At 45.2% G+C, this 20,447-nt stretch overlaps 2 protein-coding genes across 6 annotated transcripts in view; both read left to right on the top strand.

Moving 5' to 3' along the window:
* The window catches only part of FYN (FYN proto-oncogene, Src family tyrosine kinase), a 130,565-nt gene extending 122,451 nt beyond the window's left edge, over positions 1–8,114 (top strand). For 2 of the 4 annotated variants that reach the window (XM_048935533.1, XM_048935534.1), the window contains exon 12: positions 4,881–8,114. In XM_048935533.1, the coding sequence (XP_048791490.1) occupies positions 4,881–5,089 (209 nt within the window). In that variant the 3' untranslated portion in view covers positions 5,090–8,114. The remainder of the gene's footprint in view (positions 1–4,880) is intronic. The other 2 variants (XM_048935532.1, XM_048935535.1) reach the window with 2 other exon arrangements.
* Positions 8,115–14,096: 5,982 nt separating this feature from the next.
* TRAF3IP2 (TRAF3 interacting protein 2) overlaps positions 14,097–20,447 on the top strand; it is a 30,646-nt gene continuing 24,295 nt past the window's right edge. Inside the window, exon 1 of one of the 2 annotated variants that reach the window (XM_048935537.1) lies at positions 14,097–14,643. The gene's annotated coding sequence lies outside the window, so the exon portion shown is untranslated. The remainder of the gene's footprint in view (positions 14,644–20,447) is intronic. The other variant, XM_048935536.1, reaches the window with a different exon arrangement.

Below are 20,447 nucleotides of genomic sequence, written 5' to 3'. Positions count from 1 at the left end.
AAAAAAGATTTTGATAGCCTTGATTTATGGGTGTTTTGAACGTGAGAAGTATTTGGGGAATTTCAGGCCTTAATTTTTAGATGCTGTCCAGGGAAGTGGTGGAGTCACCATCCCTGGAGGTTTTCAAGAAAAAGATGGATGTGACACTTAGGGACATGGGTTAGTGGGTGTGATGGTGTTGGGTCTGTGGTTGGACTAGTGGTTCTCAGTGGTCTTTTCCAATCTAAATGATTCTATGATTCTATGAATTACAGATGTTTAAAAATTGTCATAACTAAGTTCGTATTAATCTGTAAAAAGACAAGCAGCATTATGCTTCAAAGGTTGTTTTCCTCAGGGAGCAGCTTTCCCATTTCCTTCAGTACCCTATCATTTGCGGGTATGGAATGGTACCCCTTTGTGAGCCCCACACACCATCCCTCTCCTTTCACCTAGCTCTTCTATGGGGCTGCTAACAGAATTCAGGAATTCTGATTCTAACTCAAATTAAACAAAACCTGCAGATTAACCTGTCTCTGTGTTACCTTGCTCTGAGAGCACCAATGTGATCCAGCCCCTATGGAGGATGGCACAGTTTTCCCTTCTCAACTGTACTAGAGATGTGCAAACCCTTCTGGGACTGAGGAACCTCTGAACACGAGGAGAGGCACAACTTTGGATTAGGAGAATCTGAAATACCACGTATCAGAGAATGGACAGCGGCTAAGCTGTTGTTTTAAAAATCCGACGTTCAGCATTTGTATCTGTATGAGCTTGCTTATTGGACTGAAATCATACAGTGGGTGCTGAAAAAGGGTAATTCTCAACCCAAAAGAAAAAAACAACAATAAGGTGGCTTAAAATCATCTCTGGCCTCAGTGGACTTAATGTTGACCAAAGTAATCTATATAACAAACTTTGGATGTGGGGATGCTCCCAAGTTCCAGTAATCTTGTTTCCTGTCCTCTGCAACAGCAGCATTGCCTAAGTTTGTGTTATTTGCTTTGTTCCATCCAACCAAGTTCTAAGTTTTTTTAGCCACAACTGGAATCTTTACATTCCCTTTTATATCATTGTAACTCTTACTGTTGTAGCTTTTCTAGGAGGATTCATGCTGCATTGCATTTCTACCCCCAATCTGTACAGGCTGTAGATTTTTATTGTATTGAGCTTTAAAGTGGCCACATCCCGCAGCGTCTTACAACTATTGGAAGGTTCAATAATAAAGCTGGATAGTGGGAAGTTATTTCATATTTCATTTTCCCAAGGACTAAGAAACTTATGGAAAACCCATCTTTTGGAAATGGGATGCTTCCTTTTTGGCCCAGATACTAGTTCTAGGAACATTATGAGCACAGACTGATTTTAAAGGAGATGAAATAGCTGGAGTCAGTAGAAGAACATTGCTGAGTAGTTTATTCCACAGACATAAGGTGTTTTTTAAATAAACTTTTAAGGCATCTAGAAGCCCATTGCAATCAGAATTTCATCTATTATTAACGAGAAGAGTTGAAACTCTCGGGTATTCATTAGGAGAGAAGAGTTGTACAGGCTGCTCAGATATTCTCTCTGTGGTGTAAGAAGTGCAGATACAACAGGCTCCTGCTATCAAAACAGAAACACTGCAACTTTCAGGATAAGATAAACGAATCCAGATAATAGGTTGGTAAATATAAATAGGCCTTTTAAGAAGTAAAAAGCATACCTAAAACACTGCTCTTTGTCTAAATGTGACTAATAATGTAAGCAGGATTTTGAAGAAAAAAAAAAAAGCAGCATTTGAAACTCCTTGTTTAAATTAGTAGCACATGTGAAAGCCAACGGATTTTTTTTGGCAGAAGGATTCTGCAGCCCTTGCTGGACACGTGAATTCCAACAGGGAACACGAAGATTGCTTGATTTAGTTTCATATCTGGGTTTTACTGGGAGGGAGGGGAAAGAAGAAAGGAAGAGAAGGGCGTTTTCCTGGATAATACCACGATGAGCAAAACCTGGCTTTGTTGTCTTTCCAAGGACACCAATGACTGTGGCTCCAGGCAACAATGTCTCTTTTCTTCCCATCTTTTTTAAAAGAAAAGGGAAGTGAAGAGCTGTTTGTGTTTTCACTCCCCTCCACCCCTTCCTCAGGGTTTTTCTTCCAGCGTATATTTTGTTATCCAGTTTCAGAGTGTGCTTGCAGCACTGAGTAATACACTGGATAAAGTACCAAACATTTGATATCTTAGAATAACAAATCAGTTGGGAAGGAGCTTTCCTGCTGATGTTGCTTCCATCCATGTTGTACTTACAGGAGAACTGCCAAAATTAAAACAAAGAATTCCGTTTCTTTGGGGTTTAGGTATATACAGTAGATAAGTTACTTGGTAACACTAATTTTCATAGTCTTTTATGTTTAAGGGAAGCAGTGCTTGGGCTAAGCTCTTAGCTCAAATTATGAAGCAATTAATACATAAAAACAGTGCTGGTTTTGGTTCAAAATACAAATTTTAAAAAGCTATCTGTGAGAACATAATGTGAGCAAAATGCCCATTTTTCTTACAGCATCTCTCAAACAGCAAGGCCAGAAGGTTTGGGCTGATGCTTCTTTTGGGTTGGTGGTGACTCACAGAGCACTAGTGTTCTTTTGCAATTTAATGAAAAAGTAGAATATGTTGGAAAATGTTCTGGTTAGATCATAGAATCACGGAATGGCTTGAGTTGGGAGGCACCTCAAAGATCATCCAGTTCCATCCTCCTTCTGTGAGCAGAGCTGACAATAATGAGGAGCATCCAAAAGTTTGTTCTGTTTGTGGCAGGCTTTTCTGGTTTGTTGTGAGCAGCAGTTTGGACTTGACAATACAGGAGAACACCATCTTATGTCTGCAGAGGATTCTAAGGTACAGACCATGTTACACGTAGCACCATGAATATAGTAAGTGAATGCAGGGGATAAATCTAACAGAAGAAACCAGTGCTAACATGCAGCAGGGTAGGGAATACCATAAACCAGTAATCTCACTCTTCCTTTTGCAGTCATCATTGCTGAAGGAGACAGTAAAGCAAGGTCTGTAGGAGGATGAGGCAGATTTCTGTGAGGTTCCTCCATGTGTAGTAGCAGTGTGAAACAGCCCATCGGTGCTTGCTTGGAAAGCTTCGGTGATGCAGTGTTCTAATCAGAACTGGAAAGCAACAAGGACTTGACCAAATGAAACACTCGTGGGGCTGCCTGTGAGAGGCTATGAAAGTGAAAATAAGCCACTGTATTTGACATAGTGGGCAAGAAGAAGCAAAAGGCAAGAGCATGGAAGGGACGGTTACAGCCAGAGGCTGGGAAAATGATCATTACAGAGACATTGCAAATGGATTATCAACAGGAGGAAATTGCCCTGTCAAGATAAGAGGAAATGGTATTTTGTAATCGTTTCATGAGATGAGAATCTAGATGTGGGTGGCCAGGAAATGCTCTATCTTACAGATGCTCATTTCAAAGCACCTCTTAGAATTAAACACAGCTAGAATATGAGGACACAAAGTAAAGCCCAGATTCAAGGATACTGCTGAGTTACCAGCCCAAATGCCACTCAGAGTAAGGATACTTCTCTCACCAGCCAACGTGTAGGGTAGGCAAATGAATCTGTGCTGAAGAAGGTTGTAAAATTATTTCTGGCAAATACATGGAGTGAAAGGAAGAGATCCTCTGAGTCCTGAACGTGGGGCCAGAAGGATCTTCAGGAGAGCACTCTGAAAGAACAAGGCGTGATGATGGAGCCTTGGATGCCGGGGGAGAATCAGCTAGCAAAATGAGTAATGTGAATGAATGTATTTCTACATTTGTTGTGTAGGAACTTCAGTGTCCCTCCTGGTTTTCCTGCAGGGCTGCTTGGCAGGATCCACTTAGGCAGGGCAATGAAGTCAGCTGTTGCTTTTCAGCAGAGGGCTGGGGCAGGAGTTGCCAAGAGACAAGCATAAGGCATGCAGTCAAAATGCTTTCCCTGGAATATGTCTGCATGCCTGGGGTGTCAGTCTTACCTTTGATATTGTAAAAAAGCCAACGGTGTAACTGGAAGAGATATTTAAAACCAAAGCTAAGGTTCACTACAATTAAGATACGGTGCAGAACACTTGTATGGTGAATTGTAATGTGTGTAAATGTAAAAACAGCAGAGAAATCAAGAGCTGAAGGGGTTACATAGAAAATATAAGGTAGTAAAGAGCCTGGATTACCTCTTAAACAGCAAACACGATGATAGAATAATTTCTTTGCTTATTGGAAAGAAATCTACAGTTCTTCCACAAGACTGTTTTGTTGGACCACTGAGTTGTCTTCTGAGCGCTCTGTACTCTTCTGGGTTGGGATGGAACAACACGATGTGGTAGAAGCAATATTGTCCAGCACAGACCATTAGCAGAGTGAGCTTTTGACCTGATGTGAAAGTAATGCTGCTGGACGTGCCCAGCAGCCTCAAGACTTTGTCATCTTGCAGCCTCTGCAGCACAACCTCACAAAGTCCTTAAAGAAAGGCTCATGCTTCAGAGTGTTCTAAAAATTAATCTTAGTTTTTAGAATTTAGAATCTTATTTGTTGTAACGCAACTATTTTCTTATTTCATGTAACATGGCCACTGTTACTGGGGAAGGAAAAGTGCCAAATCCTACCCATTCTGAGTAAGCCAAGAGAGTAACTGGGAGCAGCATGTTAGTTGTCACTGAATGTTGTAACTCTCTATGGAAAAAGCAAATAGTCCAGGTAGTCTCGCAGGAGATGAAGAGCTGAAACCAGATATCAGGGTGGTTTGGGTTTTTTTTTTCCTCTTAACCAAAAGAAATGAGTATGGTTGGGAATATCGTACGTGTTGTAGGTACGGTTATACCTGAGACAGTTTTCCCATGATTCAGCAGTGTGGGTTTGTCTGTCCTTCCAGGCATGAATAACCGTGAAGTCTTGGAGCAAGTGGAACGCGGTTATCGGATGCCATGTCCTCAGGACTGTCCCATCTCCTTGCACGAGCTTATGATCCACTGCTGGAAAAAAGACCCAGAGGAGCGTCCAACTTTTGAATATTTGCAGGGTTTTCTCGAAGACTACTTTACTGCAACAGAACCCCAGTACCAGCCCGGTGACAACCTGTAACTCCCTGGTCTGCACACACTGTCACGAATTGCCAGGTGTCCCTCAGCCCTGTCTCACCTGCCCTTCAGCGTCCAGCTCCATGATTGGCTTCCAGGAGTGCAGCAGCATCTCTCAGCACTGCTGGGCAAAGAGGGGCTGGAGCTGGGAACTCGAGCAGCCCTCGCCTATGACCACTTGTCCTAATAATCTGAATGTCCTGGATGAAAAGGAGAAAAACACTTGTTTTTTCTTAATCAAAGACTCCTAAACTGCATTATATTGATGTTATGTAAACTGCAAAACCTCCGTTCATTGTAAATAGTAACTCAGTGCCAATAACTGATCCTAGTGCTTTCCTTTTTTTAAAATGCAAAACCTATGTGATTTTAACTAGTCTTCTCCTGACCCGACTAAAAGTATTATTTTCCAGAAGTGGCCTCTTTGTCTAAAACATTTTTTTTCATGTTTTAACAAGAAAAAAAAAAAAAAAAAAAAAAAATCAGGACAGGTGTTTGGTTTTTTGCTTTTTTATATATAAAATATATATAATATATATACATACGTGTACATACCGTATATGGGTGCTACTGCAGAGGAAGCTCATTTTGAACTGAATGAATCCTGCTGCAGCAGTACCCAGAAAATGATAATTTTACTGCAGACATGAAAACACTGGTGAGATTGTGGAAGCCAGTGGTCTAATTTTTGGCTTTTGCCAAGCATGATTTTTTTAAATTGGATTGCACTTTTTGTTTATGATTATGTACCTGTAGATGGTTGTAACTTTGCTCTTTCAGGAATCATGTGCTGTATTTACAGTAATGTTTCCGATGTTTAACAAGTGTGTGATGATTTGTTCTTGAAACTAAAATGAACCTATTTAAAGCGAGAAAACTGCAGCATCACCGTTGGAACTGGAAAATGGAAACTGCGAGGACTTCTTGTATCAGAACGTGTATACTGAAACGTTTCAAAAAGATTTATTAAACCGTGTAACCACATTCAGATGGTCTTAAAATCATAGCATCTTAGCCATGTCCAATGCTAAACTGTTGGTCACGCAACTAGGATTCTTCTGTTTTACGTGTAACGTTTTTCCATTGTAAAATAAGTGTGTTCAGTGTCCTGTACTGCTAATGAAAGTACTTTCTCTGTGTCTGCAAGTTCTCCAGTGGAATTACTATGCACTTCTTTACATTTCATGGGAGATGCACAGAACAAAGTATTACCTTTTCAGTTGTCTGTACCAGCCTTGAATTACTTACGTTTAACCAAAAAAAAAAAAAAAAAAAAAAAAATTCCTTTCTATTTCTATTGAGTTTTTAATACTGAGTTGCAAATTTTAAAGTCTTAATTACATTTTGTTATGATTTATTTGCAAGTTTACATTTTAAAACTGTTTAACTTTCTTAATTTAGTAATTAAAAAAAAAGAGCATTTTACATTTGGATAGTTGTTCATTTGTTTAAACTGGAGATGACGGTGGAGAGGAGATGAGAACGTTTCAAGAAGGGCAGTGGTGCTCTTTGGGGCTTCGCATTTGCTAGGAGTGTGCAGGTCTATGGGGCATCGTTCTCAGAATTCTGAAGTCAGTATGTTTGTAAGCAGCTGGAGTTCAACTGTAAGGAAGGTGGTTGAGTGCACAGCTGGTCTCTCCTCTGTTCTGCAGAAGAATTTCTTCTTCGATAATTCCTTTGCTTTTAATATGAATACATTTGCAAGTGTTGCAGGAAAAAGAAATCTACGCCTTGTATTGTCGTTGCTCTAAAACATTGCAGCCAAGTAAGACTTCATGACAGTTTAAGCATTTTTTTAATTATTTAATAATCAGGTTGTGGATTTGTAGCCTGAATAGCCACACGTTTTCTAAAAAGAACTTTTTTTTGGTTCCTAACACGATGATGAATTGAGATTTGGAGAAAACACTGTCATCATTGTTTTCCTATTTTCTATACAAAGCAGTGATTGCAAATCCTCTTGCAAAGAGAGTTCTGCACTCAGCCTTTCTCCAAGTGTGACTTTACATGGCAATGTTGCTTGTTACCAGACTTCCATGATAAACTGGTTACCGTTTTACGTGTAGAGTCTATAAGTACCGTTATGTACATGCTATATTCAATGTTTCTGTACCTGTAGCTGTGGAACACTGAAGAGGCCATAATTCTTGTTGGACTTTTTAAAATCAGTCTCCTCTTAATACTTACAAGGTGAGTTGTGGTCCTTTTTCCCACAGCTAGCCCCTGCCTTAAAGCATCACCCACTGCGCTAAGCTCTCTGCAGCAGCTCAGCTGGCTGGTGAAGCCAAAACGTCATGAACCCAGACAAGGGTGGCAAAGCACGGTCCTTCTTCCAAGCTCTATAGCAGATGGGATGAGGCTAAAACACTTGGAATTTTGCCTGTGTTTCTCGTTGGAAGCAAGACTGAGATGGGGAGTCATTGGGATTTTATGGCCTTTATTTCTAATTCTCGAGTTTGCGGTTCCTCATGTCACATTCAGTCTGTGAGTACCTGCCTGCAGCCGTGTGCAGACTGCTGCTGCTATTGGGTGGCAGATCCAGACCATTTCTCATCGGTAGCTCTTCTGCTTCTTTTTCTTAATGTTGGGAGTTTTGTTGTTTGGGTTTTTTAATCTCTCAAATAAAAACATTAGTAAAATTTACACAAGGTTGTTAGCATTTTTGCTATAAATTAATCAGATCGTTTCCTTAGCCGCTGTGTATACAGCACACATAGCTGTGTGGTGACTGTAGAAGTAGAAATTATCTAGAAGTATTCTCTTCTCTCCAATAATTGTGTTTAACGTAAGGCTAAATAAATCACAGCCAGGTGAAGACGGTTGGCCAAAAGCTCCGTGCAGCAGCACGCCTGACTCCAAACCTCCACGAAGAGGTGACCCAGCGACAGCTGGGAGGACTCTGGGGGTGATCCCTATCTCTGGGTGGATTCATCTCATGCCAGTCCCATGAGAAATGACAAGCAGAGATGCTACAATGCCACAAAAGGGACACTTGGTACAATTAATGCTTGTTAACGTATTTCTGTGGGAAGGAAATAATGGGAGACTTTGGTGGATCCTCCGAAAGATCCAAAGTTTGTCAAAGGCACTGACATGATCTTTGGCTTCTGCAAAAGGTATTCAACTTAGTTCTATGTGACGCTCTGACTTTGGTTTAATTACCACTGTAGAAAATAAATACAAAGTAAATACAAAACGGAAAACTGATTAACTGCTAACATCACAAAAGTAATCCCATGTGGAAAATCCGTCTACAGTGCGAGCACTCCTCATGAAGTCTATGTCCTGGAAAGAACTCATGCTCACCACGAGGGCAGAGTGCTGCTTGTCTTTGACCTTGCCACAGAACTTGGAGGTGAGTGGGAAGTTGGTCAGATTTATTTGGATGAGGACCGTCCCTTTCTCAGATGCTCAAATAAAGAATGCAGCATGCTAGTGATTGCTACCATATTGCACCCTGAGGGTCTAAGGGCCTCATGTGAGGCTGAGCCCAATATGCAAGAGCTATTAGTGTATATACAGTAGCTCCTCTTCTAATGCGAGACAATATTCATCCATCAAAGGCGGCTTTTCCTGTCTAATGGGAAATCACCACCAGCAGTGCAGACAAAAGCATATTTATTTTCTCAAATCATGTCAGTTTGAGGGTCTGTCAGTCTTTCAAGAATAATTGAAGTCTGTTTGCAGCTCAGAAATCTCATTGTGTTCTGCCATCTCAGTAGCAGTGTGATTATCATTTCCTGTGACTCACGCACTGAAGGGGCTTCTGTGAGTCAGGGCAGTGTTCCCTGCCACCTTCACTGAAGGAGGGGAAGCTTTACGTTTGGATTTTCCTGCACAGTCCAAAAGAGAACCCACATTCTATCAGCAGAAAAGGAAAAGGGCCCCTGGCCAGGCTGCCACCCACACAGAACATGAAGCTCTGCCTCCCAGGCCATTGACTTGCCAGGAACAGCTCTGATAGCTGAAACCAAGGTGCGGTCTGAACATGAGGAGGGAAGTGCCAGCTTCACTTCTGTCTGTGAGATGTTTTCTGTTAATGTTTAATACAGCCGGTGTTCTTGTGTATATATCAAAATGCAATTCACACGCAACATCCGTACCTACACAAACATCAGTTCATCTCCTTGTATTCTCCCCCCGTAGCAGCACACTTAACAAAAATGCATTTGTAAAACAGGGCGTGAGTGCATTAGAGGACAGAATAGTGTTAATAATGAAAGAGCTTCTCTTGTTGGCTTTCTTTTTTCTTCTTTGCTGGCTCCTACTCCTTGCACAGGCCAGGAGAGGGGCGGTGAGCACAGCCCTGCAGTGTTTGGGGCCTGCAGTCATGGCACAGAAGCTCTGCGGCTGATTCCCAAGTCAGGGAGCAAAAACCTTTCTCCCAAGGGCACGGTTGCAATGTGGGGCCTGCAGAAGGCCAACAGGGAGAGAAGTGCCCTGCTGGGATGCACAGCATTCTGTGTGGGCTGTACCTCGTGTGGTTTATGGGGAGAGCCAGAGGTCTCAGCACCAACTGTGCTGGTGGCACCTGTGTTCCACTGTGGGCCATCAGATGACAGCAGAGCAGTGAGCTCCAGCTGCAGGTGCTTTTACACAACATAAACAACTGATGAAGGGAGAGGGAGTAGCCTGTATCTAAGATAGTGGGCAAAATGCCCCGGGAGCTGTGTGTCTGTGTCTGAAGGGAAGGCATTATGCCTACCCACCTCAGGCAGGTGGGAGCCGGATTGTTCTGCTCACTGTTGGGAATAACTCAGCATTAAGCTCCATAAATGGCTACAAGGGCAAAGAGCACAGATATAAGATTCTCCTCCTTCCTCCCTGGCTGGGCTGCAGCTTGCCGAAGGCTCTGGGCCACTCTTCTGTACATCAGCATTTGTTGCTGAGCCCCTGCACTCAGAGCACTGTAAAATGTGTGGGGCTGCTGGTGGTCCCATCTTCACACCAATCCCTGAGGCTGGAGGGGGTGGATTTTCTTTCAAGGAAGAAAAAAAAAAAAAAAAAAAAAGAAAAAAAAGAAAAAAAGCAGGGAAGGTTTTTGATCATGCTGTAGCTTTATCTGCTTATTCTGGGGTTCACCCTGCCCAAAACCTTGGCACCGCTGACTCAGTATTCACACCCGCAATGCTCTGGGCTGCCTTCCAGCCCCATCACACCTCAGGATTTCCCAGAAGTTGTCCAGGAAGGCTCCCTCCTGCTGGAAAACGGATGCAGCAGTGCCCTTTTGACTCACGCAACATCTGCACTCCTTGCTGATGGCCGTGGCCTGGGCACAATCAGGTGGAGCCAAAAATAGGTGTTCAGCCAGAAGTCAGCGGGTGCTAACTCCTGGTCTGCTAAAAAACGTAAAAAGCCACATTGGGATTTGATTTATATTCTAAAGGCAGAGGCTGAGGTACGTTTGATCATCTGAGAACTAAAGTTTGCCCTCAATTCCCATGCCTCCCATGTGCAGCCAGGCCTCCAGTGAGCTTTGTACATGACCTCACATACATCCCATGTATCAAACACACACCGCATCCTGAACATTTGCATATGGCACATGTCTTCTGTTCCACTTGGGTGGCCGTACCCTCCTGCCTCGAACTCCATCGCTCACCCCACAGCTCCTCATGCACTACTCTGGGTGTGTGTTGCTGAAGAAGTACGTCCTCTGGTCTTGCAGAGAGTGGGAGCTCTGCTAATTGTCAAATGCCGAGTGGGTAATAATCAATGGATGCCTAATTGGAAGCAACAGGGAATAAAATAGGTATTACTTAGCTCCTGCTCTTAATTAAGGGGATACGGAATGCTGTGGGGAAAATCTTAACAAATGGCAGGAGGGTTTTGTCATTATGCAAGGTTTAATTAGAAGCAGTGCATAAGCTGACGTGGAGGTGCTTATTTCTCCCCTTTCAGGTGTCTCTCCAGGGCGTGACTAGAAGATGCCAAAGCAAAAGCCTAAAAAAAAGTGGAAAATGTTTGTGCAGGCGCATGGACACTGCGACACAGCAGGAAATGGAAGCAAACCCCTTCACAGTGCAACAGCAGTGAGGATCTGGCCAATTGAGGTTGCAGTGTGCCTTACACCACGGCAGGTGGAATGAAACGCTCATTATGGTGTCTCCAGATTAACTCACATCACTAATGTGAAAAGCTGAGCAATGTGGAGTGCTTTACTCCAAACAGTGAATCATCTGGGAACAAAAGAGTTTATGATGAAATTAATTCTATGGCTATGTAAATGCAGTAGAAGACGTAAGAAGCAGCACCAGACATTGGCGTTGTCTTCCTGATCAAAAATAGCAATACTACTCCTAAAGGACAAGCAACTGCTTTTTATAAAAGACAGCTCAGGGTGCTGTTGCCAATGAAAACAATGCAACCTGCATTTGAATATTAATCTGTACCTTCTGAGATGGGCCCAATATGACACAGCACATTCTGCTCTTAAACAGTGTGCAGATGAGATACTAATTCTAAAGCATTTCGAGTTTGAGCCAGTGCTCTGTGAAGATAGTAGGGACTTCAGAACTACAAAACAGCCTTCAGAATACAATTACGATGGCCTGGGTTTGGGGAGTGGGACAGGCTTTTCTGAGATAAATTCTGAGATAAACTTAGACAAGTTTTCTAAGTTTCCTAACCCAAAAGTAGTCAATTGCTTCTACAGCTTTGTGGAAGAGCGTTTAGGTGGACCTCGGCTTTGCTCTTAAACCTGCTCAGCAGTATTGTTATCAATTAGCAGTCTTCCATGCATTTTGTGGGTTTTTTTCTCTTTTTTTCAGACTTCTAAGAAAGTACCTGAAGCACAAGTGAAAGGAAGTACTCCATGTGAAAAAAGGAGGGTGAGAAGAGACCTCATCGCTCTTCCACAACTATGCAAAAGGAAGTGAAAGCAAGGTGGGAGTCAGTGTCTTTTCTCAGGTGACAAGTTATAGGATGCAAGAAACAAATTCCAGCTGCACCAGAGGAGGTTTACATTGGATATCAGGAATGACTTCTGCACAGAAGGGGTGGTTAGGCATTGGAATGGGTTGCCCAGGGAAGTGGTGGGGTCACCATCCCTGAAGGTGCTTAAGAGACACGAGGATGTGGTGCTGAGAGATACAGTGACTGGACTGGATCTTTGGGGTCTTTTCCAACCAAAATGATTCTTTGATTGTAGGTACCTGCTGATTTCTGGGGGTTAGTAAATTAAAGAAGGAGCAGAGCTGGTCCTTTGGTTGCTACTGCTGGCACTGTGAGGTCTGTAGGTCTGATTTCTGGACTCACATGTCTGTACACACGTGAGGACCAGATTTCACAGCCTATTCCCCAGGCATCACATCCAGAGGAACAAGGCTGCTCTTGCTCCCTTCTTTGGGCCACAAATACCACTTCAAATAAAGATACATAGATGGCAATTTCCATGGGGAAATAACCCTAGGAGAATGCTGATTCAGATAGCACTAAATCCTAGGGGCATTTCTAGGTGGCCGAATGCATATGGAGCACATAAAGCTACTGGTGAGAGTTTAATGAAAGGCCACCAAGATGCTGAAAGGACTGGAGAGATCTAGGACTGTTCAGCATGGAGGAGAGGAGGCTCAGGGGTATCTCATCAATGTACAAATATCTGAGGGGACAGTGCAAAGAAGACATAGCTAAGCCTTTTCAGAGGTGCCCAGTGCCAGGGCAAGGGGCAATGGAAGTGGAACACAGGAGGTTCTCTCTGAACAACAGGCAGCCCTGTGCTGTATGGGTGATGGAGCACTGGCACAGGCTTCTCAGAGGCTGCAGTCTCCTCCTCAGGAATCTCCAAAAGCTGGACTTGGACCAGGGCACCCTGCTCTAGGTGTCCCTGCTTGGACAGAGGTTGGAGCAGATGGACCCAGGGGTCTCTGTCAGCCTCAATCAGTCTGTGTTTCTGTAGCATGGTATCCAGGGTATAAACAGTGGAGAATGAGAGAGGCCTGTCCATAGCTGTTGCCAGAATAGGAGGTAGAAGTGTTTGATGGTATTGTGTGTGAAGGTAGAGATGTTTGATGGCAGCACAACACAGTCCTTTACAAACAGATCCCGCCAGCAATACAGGGCAGACCCCTGTTCAAGGCCCTGCTTTTAGCACTGGTGCAGCCACAGGGTGCAAGCTGCAGTGCAGTTGCCATGAGGCTGATGGGAAGCCAAATTTGGTGCGACTCAGAGCTGGGCCATTCCTCCTTAGGCCCTGAGCTCTGCTCGGGCAGTGCTCCCCACCAGGGCCCAGTTCTGTGGGCAGCAAAGGATGCATATCCCTGGTTGTGTTAAAGCAGGAGCGCTGACACCCATCTGTGGGATGATGCTGTTAACTGAGTGTTTTCTGGCTTCAGCCCAGAAGCATACTGTTGGATGACCCCAAAGGAAAGGTGGGTATCCTCAGCAGAGGAGGAAGGAAAGGAGTCGGACAGAGGGCCGGGCTGAGATCCTGAGGTCTCTGAGAAGAAGGTAAGCCCCGGGGAGCACCACTGCATATATAACCATGCTTAGCATTCAGCACGGGCCTGCTCCCAGCCATCTAAACATTCCCAAAGAAATCTCACAAGAGGAAATAAGTGTATGGGCCACGGCTTCAGCCTGCAGCCATGAGCAGGGCTTGAGGGCGGTGTGTCTCCATAGGGGGGATCCTCGTGCCACGGAACGGGTGCAGGAGCAAGAGGCACTGCCTGGACTCAAGGAACGTGATGTAGACGTGTGCAGACCAGCTGGTCAAGCGCGAAGCCAGCAGCCGCCTGAAGCTGCACAGCTGCAGCCAAGACAGACTCCTCCTAAGGCTAAACTAAGATGTAGGGTAAAGATCAGGAGCAGCTCCGGGCAGAGAGGGCAGTGGAGCCGGTAGGTCAGGGAGGCGGTGCAGGTGGACACACAGCTGCATCCTGCAGCAGCAGCCGAGGAATGGCTGCCAGTGCTGCCTCACTTGGAGCAGTGGGAAGGCATCAGGAGGAAAGCTTGGAAGTGACTAAAAGTCAAACTTTAGAAAGGAAAAAAAAAAAAAAAAAAGACGCTAAATTTTTCGTTGTTGTTGTTCTTTATGCAGTTCGTTATCGTCACGGTGTGATTTTCTTTGGTAGGCTGAATCACCGTTGTTGTAATGCTTGGGTCTGACGGTAAGTAACAGAGGATTAAAAAAAAAAAACAAAACACACAAAAAACACGGCGGCTTTTCCAGTGAGGCACACTGCTTAGGACTCACAGCGGGTTTCCCCTACAGCTGTTTCTCTGCTCCCGCAGAGCAGCCCGGCCTCCCACGGCAGGGAGACGCGCACGGGCATTCGGAGAGCGTGAAGCCCAGCGCGTGGCTCCTCCACGCCGCTCCACTCCCCCGCGGCGGCTGCCGACGAAGCTCCCCATTCCGCGTTGTGATTTGCATGCCTCCTCCACTTCCTGCTGCAGAGCCAGTTCTGCAGCCTACCTGGGAGAGGAAGGGAGGCTGTCGTAAAAGGAGGAAAAAAAAAAAACGGCCGAGGAGGGAGAGCCGGGTGTACGCAGAGCCCGCAGGATTCGCTCCAGCCCTGTCCCCTTCCCGCTGAGCTCAGGGCGAGCGTCCCTCAGCCCAAGGTAAGGAGTGCTGAAGACGCTGCGCTTCTCGGTCCCTGCCCGCAGTGAGCTGCTGACCCACTTTTGGCTCTCGGTGAATGTTCCCCCCCCCCCCCCAAATGTCTCTCTCCCTCCCTTTTTCCCCCTTCTCTCTCGTTCTAACGATAGGCTGACTTTCACAGATGTTCACAACATGTTTCAGCCATTTCACTGCAGTCTGTTTTTTTGTTGTTTGTTTTTTTTTTTGTTTTGTTTTCTGATCAGGAGAGTTTTGGGGTAAGCGCTGGAAAGGGACACGCCTGGTGTTGAAATGCTGTCCTGCCTATTTGCATAGCTGCCTGGCAGTGCCTGTAGCCAGGTCCCATCCCGCTCCCTCCCTACACGGCTGTGTGAGCCCAGGGCAGCTTATGCCCTCTGGCACAGAGCTAGGGGTGGCCATGGGGACCTGGGCCTCACAGTGCCAGGGCAGCTCCCAGCAGTGCCAGACAGGCCCTCAGACCTGCTGAGAGCAGGAAAAAAGCAGGTTTCTGGGCCCAGCTTGCTCAGCCCTCCACGGTGTTGGTATGGAAACGGTGGGAGCGAGCCGGTGTGGCATTGCTTTTTAATTACAGTACAATCAGCTGTGTAAAAATGACTCTAATTTCAAACAGTAGCCGTTTGTTTCAGGATGTGGGTTTTGTGGGGCTGAGTAGTGAGAACAGTAGGTTTGGGCTTACTGATCCTCAGCCACCACCGAGAGACCAGAACTGCCCAGTCCTGCACACCCCACGCAGGCTCGAGGCCCAGCCTGGATGCTGCAGTCGACTGCACACGTGTGTGTCCATCTCTGCAGCCCCACTGCCTTGAGACAGAAAGCCTGTTGTTCTGTGGCTAGATCCCAGGTGTGCCCCCACAGCCCCCTGCATGCCGCCCCCTGCATGCCCAACCGCTTACTGTTGGGCACAGCTGTGACCTCGTTGCTGGGCAGATCCCTGGGAAATGGCCTGAGGCTGTGTCAGGTCAAGGAGATGAAGCAGTTTAGCACTGCAGTGGGCAGAGTGAAGGTGAGTGTTGGGTCAGGGCCCATGCCCACAGGGACACCTGATCCCTCACTGATGACAGTTTTTAAATGCTTGTTTCTCTTTAGCAAACCACTTCAGGAATGTCCTCTTCCATTTCAGACAGGCTCTGAGTTTCCCTTTGCTGCCCTTGGCTGCAGGCTGTGTATGCTGTGAGGGCCATGTGTAGCAGGGTCAGCTGTTGGGCAGCCTCTGCTGCCTGTGCTGCTGCCTGTGATACCCTCACACTCTGAGGTCCTACTGAGTACCAGCTATGTTTTGAAGCATATAGTACTTCAAAAAAAAGAAAAAAAAAGTGTTTTGTTTTTTTTTTGCACTAATCTTTTTAAGGAAGGAAACAAATGTGTGCAATTATGTGTGTCCGTCAGTGCCCCTCACCACCAGCAGTGGCTTTTGAAGTTTGGCAGAGGGTGCATGTCTGTGAGATGTACACATTTCTGCACGTTTCACAGAGCAAATGAGTGAGCGTGTGAAAGGCTGTTATCACAGCAGCTGAGGGAGACGTGTCAGGTCCCTGAGTGTTCTCCACGCAGCCGGCAGCCCACGCTGCAGAGGGCAGAGTGGTTAGGGGCAAACACGTCAGCCTTCAAGATGCTGGAGATGTTCCCTTGTTAGGAACTAGATGCTCCCAAAAAAGTGCAAAGCTATAGAAAAGTAGGCTTTCGTGGCCCCCAGGGAGGTTGGCTCCTCTCGGGTGGTCCTCCCATGCAACTCCACTCAGCTGTCCCCAGTTTTTGCCTAATGGTTTTGTGCTTTGTAGATGTAGTGGGGCTGTGGGATATCCCAGTTTGGGGGTTATTTGGTGCCTGTGGAAAATTAATGAGCATCAGAAATAGGCGGAAAATAATCTCTGGGAAGCAAACGCATTTTTAAAATGCCTGTAAGTAGACGTCTTAAGATCATTGCAGCCATAGCAGGGAATTCTGCCTATAGTTGAGGTTCCTGCTTGCATGCTTTTTAAGAGTGTTGCACTTTTAGTTTGCTAATTCTTGTTGTCTAGGGTTCCTTTTATTCACATTTCAGAGTGTATATCCAGAGAGGTGTAGAGATGCTAGAGCTGCAAAACAGAATATTATATTTGACAGGCAGGGAGGTGTGGAAGCATGTTGTCATGTTTTCCTGGTATAGGCAGACTTTTATGCCATGGCTGCAACCATAGTCAGAATGGAACAGAAATGTTGTTTCCAGATCACTTTTCTTCTCTCAGAAGTTGTGAAAATAAACCTTACCTGCCCTAGGGAGTTTAAAATGTGGGCTCAGAATGTGACATGTTGCTTTGGTCTTAACTGTGGAAGGTACCCCCAGGGAGAGGGTAAGCATCCATGATGACAACAGCTCAAATTCTTTGTGGTGAAGTGCAGCTACTAAGCTTGGTTTCCCTTGGCTATGTTTGTTTAGGTTGTTAGGCTCAAAACAGCTCCCACGTTTGCACTTAGAATGACTTGAGTGGGAAGGAACCTCAAAGCCCACACAGTCCCACTCCCTGCTGTGGGCAGGGCTGCCCCCCTGAGTTCAGCTGCCCAGGGCCCATCCTACCTGGCCTTGAGCACCTCCAGGAACGGGGCATCCACAGCTTCTCTGGGCAGCCTGTGCTGGTGCCTCACCGCCCTCTGAGTGAAGAAGTCCCTCCTAATGTAAACATAACGCTTGCTCTTCCTAAAAGGATTTGTCTCTGTTTTTCTGAGGAAAGTTGAGTCTGGTATCTCTGTAGAGAAAGCTGTGCTTAACATGATCTGCTTACGCACTTAGACTTATGTGACCCCATCTCAGCATTGGTTGCAATCTCGACGATGCGTGTATCCTCATGACAGCTTGCAAGTTCTGCATCCAATTACTCCCATCTTACAGATGGATATTTGCAGCACCAGAGAGCTTGAATGATTCAGACAAAGTACATAGGAATTGTTTGGAAGTGAAAAAGTTCTCATCAACCCCCAGCCCTTGTGATCACAACTTTGCCTTAATCTAAATCCATGTTATTTCAGAAATAGTATGGTTGGTGAATAAAAGAACCTTCCCTTGCTTGCTGTGCACCAAGAAAGGTGAGGTTCCTTTCTCATCCAAATGTTTTCTTTTTCACTGGTGTATGCAAATAGATCTTTGATCAAAAGATTAGAGATGACTTTCCCCCTCTCTGGAAGTGGCAGGAGTGCAGATACACTGCGTTGCAGATTTCTTCTTCTGTTTATTCGCTGTCAGAACTTTTCTAATTAGAAGCAGATCGATGGTTAATGTATGCATTGGGATGGTGCATCCTTGACAAGTCTGGGGAATAAATGGGATGCCTGATGGATTTCACAACCAGACAGAAGTGAACATCAGAGATGGGCCCAGACCCAACACTCTTCGTCTCTTTGGGCAGCCCCTTGCTTCTTTCAGATGTCTCTTAGAGGAGTTTGGCCCTTGCTTCCAACTTGGGTTGTTCTTAGGTCTGTCCACACTGAAGAGTCTGTTCCCCTCCCATTTATGCAGCTGTCCAGAGGTGGCAGTCACCAGCCTCATGCATGTCCAGGCATTTGGTGGAATGTCACCAGCAGCTCCCTCTCTGAGAAATGGAAGAACGCAGGGTCTGGGAAACCTCACAGGAGAACTAGGACAGCATTTCTGCCCACAAACCTGGGTCACTGTCTGGTGGGTCGCTGAGCACCCACCCAGGAAGTTTTTTGCTTATTTGATGCACGCTGAGGAACTGCATGCATGAGGAGAGGAAGGAAGAGAAAGAAAATGAATGTTTAAGGAGTTCCCTTAGCATTTCTGAGAGCAGCCCAGGCTTGGCCACTCTATCCCTTTAGGAAGGGCCTCTTCTTTTTATTACAAACAGGAATATAAGCAAAAGCTCCAGCTGGGTATCAGTAATCTCCTGCATAGTCATCGGTGCAGGGGGTATATTAAATTCTTGAAGCTTCCTGGCAATATCATGATCTGACTTGAAGCTGCAGTGTTGTTGGAAATGAGGTCGCACATGATCTACATTCTTCAGTGCTCTTGGTGCCAGAAAAGGGATCAGGCTACAGGTTTCTTAGGATATTTTAGTATGTTTACCCTAATTCTTCAACACTAGGGACTTAAGTTATTTTTCTGTCCACTGCTTGACTGTACTTGCAAGATAAGCCCTACAAAAAAGTCAGAGGAGACCTAATGAAGTTGCAGTGCATGAGGCTACATAAAATACTGGGATAATGGGCTCAGTGTTGGGTCTTTTTCCAGAAGCCAAAGATCTTCAGCAGTGCAAAACCAATGTCCTGAAGCGCTGTTGTTAGAGGAGGAATGTTTCTACTCTATCATTTCCAGCAGTGAGGGGATTTCTCCTGGGAATTCCCATCCAAATACTACTACCAGCATTGCTCAAAGCATACAGTATGTCCCAGGGTAAACTTGCCCTTGGGGCTGTCTCTACAGACAGAACTCTGCTATTCTGACAGCCTTCCTTGCCAAGCAGAGCTATTGAGAGAGGAGGAGATTTGTGAAGTCACTGCTCCTCCTTTGCACTGATCTGTCTCTTCTAACACCAAAGGCCCCTCAGTGCCTTCTGCCTCAAGCCCACAGGAGTAGGACCGCAGAGGTGTCAAAGCTCAGCCTTTGCTGCTCGGCTGCACTGTGGCAGGAGCTAAGCAAAGCAATATTTAAAAAGCTAAAAGCTTTTCCAGGGAAATATATAGCAGGTGGAATCAAGTCTCATTTCTGTCTGACCAAATTATTTTTGCTCAGGTATTTGGGGTATTTTTCATAATGTTCAGTGCATGTTACATAGGAAGGAGATAAGGCAGTCATTTAAGTATTGCATTGATTTAAGTGATAAAGAGGTATGTGTCCTTTTAGAGGGCCAAACTAATAGGAAAAACATCTTGAACTGTTCTGAAGTGAGCCATTTGAAGTGCTTGGTAGCTCAGTAATTGTGGAATATCTTAGTATCTTAGGTCTTAATCTCCCTCTTCTGAAAGGAATAGTCAATACACCCTATGAAAACTTGAAAATAATTTTGCTTTTTTCCTGCCCCTGTTGTGCCTTGCATTAGGTTCACATAGTCTGCGCATAATCCGTTTTGCAGATACCCATTGATATTGGGTAGGAAGGTTGGAAGGTTGTATCCTCCAGAAGAATTCAGTAACTCTTAAATCCTGTCGCCTGCTGAAGTCAAGAAAGAGACCCCTGTTTACTTCCCCATGCTTTGGACTGAGTTCTTGGTTTCTCTGTAGAAAATCCGTTCTTCTTTTCATGGAACTAAACCAACAGCTGTTAGAGTGGACGTGGATTCAATGGGTTTTCTAGCATTTTGATCTAGCTGTTTCAGACAACATTGAAGAAATGCCATTGTGTATCAGGCCTTGCAGATTTGTTCTTGAAGTGCCATGTTTGGGTGTTTGCGAAGAATTCTACCTGCTGGTAAAGTGCTCAGACAACACGTGTTGCTGAAGGGGAGCAGCTATGCCCAGGTGCCTGCAGCTGAGCTTGCCCTTTCTGAAGAGGAACCAGCTCATTGGAGCTGCTCAATGAGGGATTAAGAGTATGCAGTATGATTTGTGCCAGCTGAGCACAAGACCCTGCCTTCTGTAAGAGCAGCAGCATGAGAGCTAATGGCTGCTCAGAGGGCTAGTCTACATGGGAAAATTTGCCAACATCATTATGCTGCTATAATTATCTCAGGAAAACTCTCCCTGTGGATGTTCTTCTTACAGCGTAGGTTGTGTATCTGGAATCTGTGGTAGATCTGCATAGGTGGGTTTTATGTTACACAGAGGAAGAGTATTTACATTGCAGCCCAGCAGC

This window comes from Lagopus muta, chromosome 2, assembly GCF_023343835.1.
Source record: "Lagopus muta isolate bLagMut1 chromosome 2, bLagMut1 primary, whole genome shotgun sequence".
NCBI classification, from domain to species: domain Eukaryota; kingdom Metazoa; phylum Chordata; class Aves; order Galliformes; family Phasianidae; genus Lagopus; species Lagopus muta.
The sequence above is the reverse complement of the archived record's forward strand: the minus strand, read 5'-3'. Positions and strand labels throughout refer to the sequence as shown.